This window comes from Synchiropus splendidus, chromosome 4 (genome assembly GCF_027744825.2).
Source record: "Synchiropus splendidus isolate RoL2022-P1 chromosome 4, RoL_Sspl_1.0, whole genome shotgun sequence".
Taxonomy (NCBI): Eukaryota; Metazoa; Chordata; class Actinopteri; order Syngnathiformes; family Callionymidae; genus Synchiropus; species Synchiropus splendidus.
In genome coordinates, this window is record NC_071337.1 from 28165577 (window position 1) to 28170186 (window position 4610).

General features: G+C 44.1%; 1 protein-coding gene across 2 annotated transcripts; it reads left to right on the top strand.

The window, feature by feature from the left end:
- The first annotated feature begins 1133 nt into the window (after positions 1-1133).
- Positions 1134-4080, top strand: s100s (S100 calcium binding protein S). Of its 2 annotated transcripts, XM_053862689.1 has the most exons (4): positions 1134-1189; positions 2293-2339; positions 2592-2745; positions 3654-4080. In XM_053862689.1, the coding sequence occupies exons 2-4, from the start codon at positions 2326-2328 to the stop codon at positions 3834-3836; spliced, it is 351 nt and encodes a 116-aa protein (XP_053718664.1). In that variant the 5' UTR covers positions 1134-1189; positions 2293-2325; the 3' UTR covers positions 3837-4080. The 2 variants fall into 2 exon arrangements, with proteins under 2 accessions (XP_053718664.1, XP_053718663.1); XM_053862688.1 differs by lacking the exon at positions 1134-1189 and having other exon boundaries at positions 2180-2339.
- Positions 4081-4610: the final 530 nt, after the last annotated feature.

Genomic DNA, 4610 nt, shown 5'->3' on the forward strand with positions numbered 1-4610 from the left:
TCGCATCATTTTAAAGACAAAGAAACTTCAGAGACTATTTTCAGCGCTTGTATATCAACAGGAAACAGTAGAACAGGAAGTGTTGCTAATTTTTGTAAATGTTTGAGCTAAGGAAACTCTCTCAGTATTAGACTTTGCGTTCCACATTCCAAATCAAATATTAGGGTCATACAAGGGTCATAGGTGTAACGTATGGAGACAAGTTAATGTTCCTGTTCTTCAAATGTATTGATACAAGACTGCAGTGTCACTCATTCAAATTTCAACTTTAATAACCGATAAAATGAGAGATTAAAAAACAAACCCCAAAGGCTGTCAAAATCCATCAGGATTTTCACCAGAAACAAGAGAGTGCACTTTGCTTCGTTGAACCTCTTTTAGGTGTGTTCACATAATGTTAAACTCTTTATTGTTGTGGCCAACGCTGAGGAGGTGGGGCAGCACCATCGACCAATCACAACGCAGCAGGCGTCTGGAGGAGAATTGAAGAAGAATTGTTTTCTGTAATATATAATTTGGACTTTACATACTATTGTTTCAATGGTGCCACAAGCAAGAAAGAATCTTCAAACTTCGATCCCATTTGCTGGATTTGGCACCCTGACCATGATATGCAAAAAAAAATGTGTATATAAAGAAATACATATTCAGGCAAATGAAAATATTTTGATTTTAAGAATGATTTAAATAAAAAGCAATTCAAGAGGAACAACTTTCAGTTTATGAAACACTGAAAAAATAAGTCAACAACATGAAACAAAACTGGAGCACACACTAACATCGCATGAATTAAAGAAGATTTCATTGGTGGTTTCCAGGACCAAACAAAGTTATTACAATGAAAACGATGCAAGACAAAAACATCCAACCTTCATGAAGCAAGTTTATTTGGTCGCTTGGTTGCTCCCTGCAGTAGCTGTTAGGATTTTGATATCATCATGTGAGAGGTATTCGAAGTAGGTTGTAAGTGCCACTAAATCTATTTATAAGTGGGTTGCAAAGTCACCTGAAAGAGGGAGGCCTGGAGAGAGAGATGGAGAGCAAGGATGGGGATGAGGAGGAGGGGGAGGAGGAAGGTGGGAGCAGGTGATATTTAAGCCCCTGGCACACTCTCTCCTCGTCCACCTCAGCCTTGGCTCTCTCCCCAGCACCTCTTCGCAGACAAAGGAGGCCCTCCATCGTCACTCAGGTAAGACGGTGGGACTTTCTCCTCTTTCATCTGTTTCAGCCGATGCTGTTTTACCAGCAAATGTCTCCATTCCTGAGCTCAAGACAAAAAGTGTGGACCATGAGGCTTTTAAGGGACTCATGTCAACAAGTCGTCATTCAAAAATAGTATCTTGTGTTACTGTCGTCATGGTTTCCTATTGTCGTGGGGAAAGATGAGCCTGCAGTTGTCCAGCTGTCCACTTCTCTTTGTGCCATCCACCTGGATAGCTGACCCCTGCAGTACAGTAATGCCAGCGTCCTCTTTTGTGGAGGCTCATGGTTAATAGATCACGAGTCTTCCTAGTTATGAATGTCCACGAGAAGCCGCACTGATGACTCCAAATGGAGGCTCCGAGCTGAGGGCTTGCATGACTGTCCACTCAAGAAACTAGCACTATAAACCGAATCATGGACACCGGCATGGTCCTGTGAGTCGACAAAGTTAGAGTGGGGATGGAGAGCAGTTGTGATGAGAATGTATGCATAACCTTTTCCATCTTCCAATTGTAGCTTCAAATAAGCCACACATATCATCAGTTGCCTCGCAGGGTCGTCTTTGTGATTCTGATGGTGTTTATCTGTGACACATGAACGCTCTAAGATACATCCAAGACAGGTGATAAAACGACCTCCAGCAGTGTTGCTGCACTTCTCAAGCTGGGACTCAGTCAGAAGCGCTGCCGAGAATATAGCGCGAAACAAATGTATGTCGGATGTTCTCTTCATACATGACACGAGCTCAGACAGGCTTTTCATTCATGTTTCAAATAGATCTAAGTAAGGACACTATTACTGATCAGAAGAAGAAGACGACAGGAGCTGAGATGATGTGGAAGGTTGTACCGCAAATGATGAATATATATATATATATATATATATATATATATATATATATATATATATATGGAGAGAGAGAGAGATAAAGCAAAACTAAGAAACCATAGTTATCTAGGCGGTGAATGACTGTATCAAACTTATTAACACACATCAACAGCTCATTGATGACTGTGTTTGTTGCAATAGAAATAATAAATGTTTGGAGAAGCTCTTTAATAAATGAGATTTATCCATCTGTATGTGCAGTCTCTCCCCGAGTCCTCCACAAGAAGCTCCAAGATGCCGGACACAATGTGTGTAAGCCTGTTGCTCTCCCAGACTTCCTCCCTCTTTCTGCTCCCCTGAGGAGGCAACAATGAAAGCACAGACTCACCTCCTCACTCAGTGTTTGTATGAGTGATGACCTCTGCCCTCTCCTCCATCTTTTCCTCCTGCTGTATCTGTCTGGTTGCTCCACCCGTGTCTGCTATGTGAGCGCACATGCAGCAGGGCAGGAGCGGGCACTGTGCATCAGAGTCTGACATCTTGACCTTTTACCTCACCAGTATGTCCAAGGAGCCCAGTTCCAACCTGGAGAGTGCCATGCAGATGCTCATCAAAACCTTCCACAAGTACTCCGGGAAGGAAGGAGACAAGTACACGCTGAGCAGAGGGGAGCTGAAGGAGCTGCTGATCGAGGAGCTGGGGACTTATTTAGGGGTAAGAAGACAGTGCTAGTGCATGTGATTGTATGTGGTTTATAATATTAAACTGCTGTTAAAGACTCCAGAAGAGATCAAGGTTACTCAAAGCTCGCAGATCAATATCTGTCACAGTTTACCACACAGTTGTGTACAGGGGAATAACAATGCAGACAGGGAGGTTAATAAAGACTAGTCTCAAATAAGGGCCACGGGAGTCCAAAGGAGAGTCCGACGTGGTGCAGAGTCAAGGCAAATAAAGTGAAAGTAAACTCTTTCCAACACAAATCCACATTAAATGCCCGTCCTTCTTTTTCATTATTGGTTGTTTTTAGCTTTTTGAGTTTACTGTCCGATGTTGTTGGAAAGGACAAACAGAAGACTTTTGTAAGTCCCCTGGTGTGTTGAGCCGAGTGCAGTAGAGTGGCAGTTACAACAGTAGCCTCACTGCAAGGCTGTTGCAGGTTCAAAATCTAGACTGGGTGCAGTTTATTTGCTTTCTTCTGGGCACTCTGGCTTCCTCCCAACACCGCATAAATATATCTAATTGTTGGCCCAAAAATCGTGTGGTAGGTGGTGAGACTATATGTGCCCTTTGGAGCGCCCTTGCCCCAAGTAGCTGGGACAGACTGCAGCACTGCCACTTTCTCATTAAGAAAATGGATGGCTGAATCCGGAACTTCTGTGAAGGAGATCACATGAACATGTGAAAAGCATCTTCATGATCACTGTTAAGTCCTAAATCAGTGGTGCGACATACACACACTCAAGGCTTCACTCTGGTTGCGAAGTGCTCTTACACACAAGTGAAGGTATGCAGCCGAACAGTTACACACAAGTTCAGGCCTGCAACATGTTGCACACACACAGACACACTGTGAACAGACTGAACACACTCTCAACTCCTTCTGTGTTCCCCGCTGACAGAACTCCAAAGATAATGAAGCAGTTGAGAAGGTGATGAACGACTTGGATGCCAACAACGACGGGGAGGTGGACTTCACCGAGTTCATCATCCTCATGGGTGCGCTCACGGTCGCCTGCAACGACTTCTTCCTGGAATACAAAACAGATGAGAAACCCAAAGACGGCGGCTCGGCTGGGAATTAAGAGTGAGGGAGAGGTGGGAGCGGGGAGCTGGAGATGAGCATGGAGGAGAAGATCAACACGTCCGATAGGAGTGGGGAGGGGGGGCATGAGCAATTTGTTTGAGCTCCACATGAGGTGGAGGGATGAAGAGTTCCAGCAGTTAATGTCTCTGCACCCCCCCCTCCACAGGAGCAAGAGGGGGAAGGTTTTCGATGGAAGAAATGTTAATATATATCACGTTTAAAACTGTATCTACCAAGTGTTTATCCATGAGACTTCCCTTGTCTCGAATCTATTTTGTAATCGATTTTGCTAATAATCATGAATTCCACTGAAAATATTAAACGTGGCATTAACCAACTATCACGGCTGTGTGTTTCTCACTGACTTTCCACTGTTGCTGTCATTCCTGTGAAAAGTGTTTGGGAGAGATCAGTAGATGGTCATCAAATGTCAAGTCAATCAAAGGGTCAGACGGAGACAAAATTCTGGTTACGTGGCAGATTTCTTTGGCTTAATAACAATATTTCACGAGTCAACATGAACATTCCGGTCCAAGAGGAGAGTGATGATGCTTTCACTTCCGCGCTTCAAGAAGAGCCAGGTTCACTGTACCAGTGGCGTGTACCCAGACTTGCATGACTTAATCCAAGGCAAGCACAGACCTGGCCGGATCAGGGTTGGTCTGGACCGGCTGCAAAGAGAGTTTGGAACAGCATTGTGCTGAAACAGAAATGGTTCGGATTAATAATCGGCAGACTGGATTATGAGTGACACTGCTGTGGGGCATCTAGA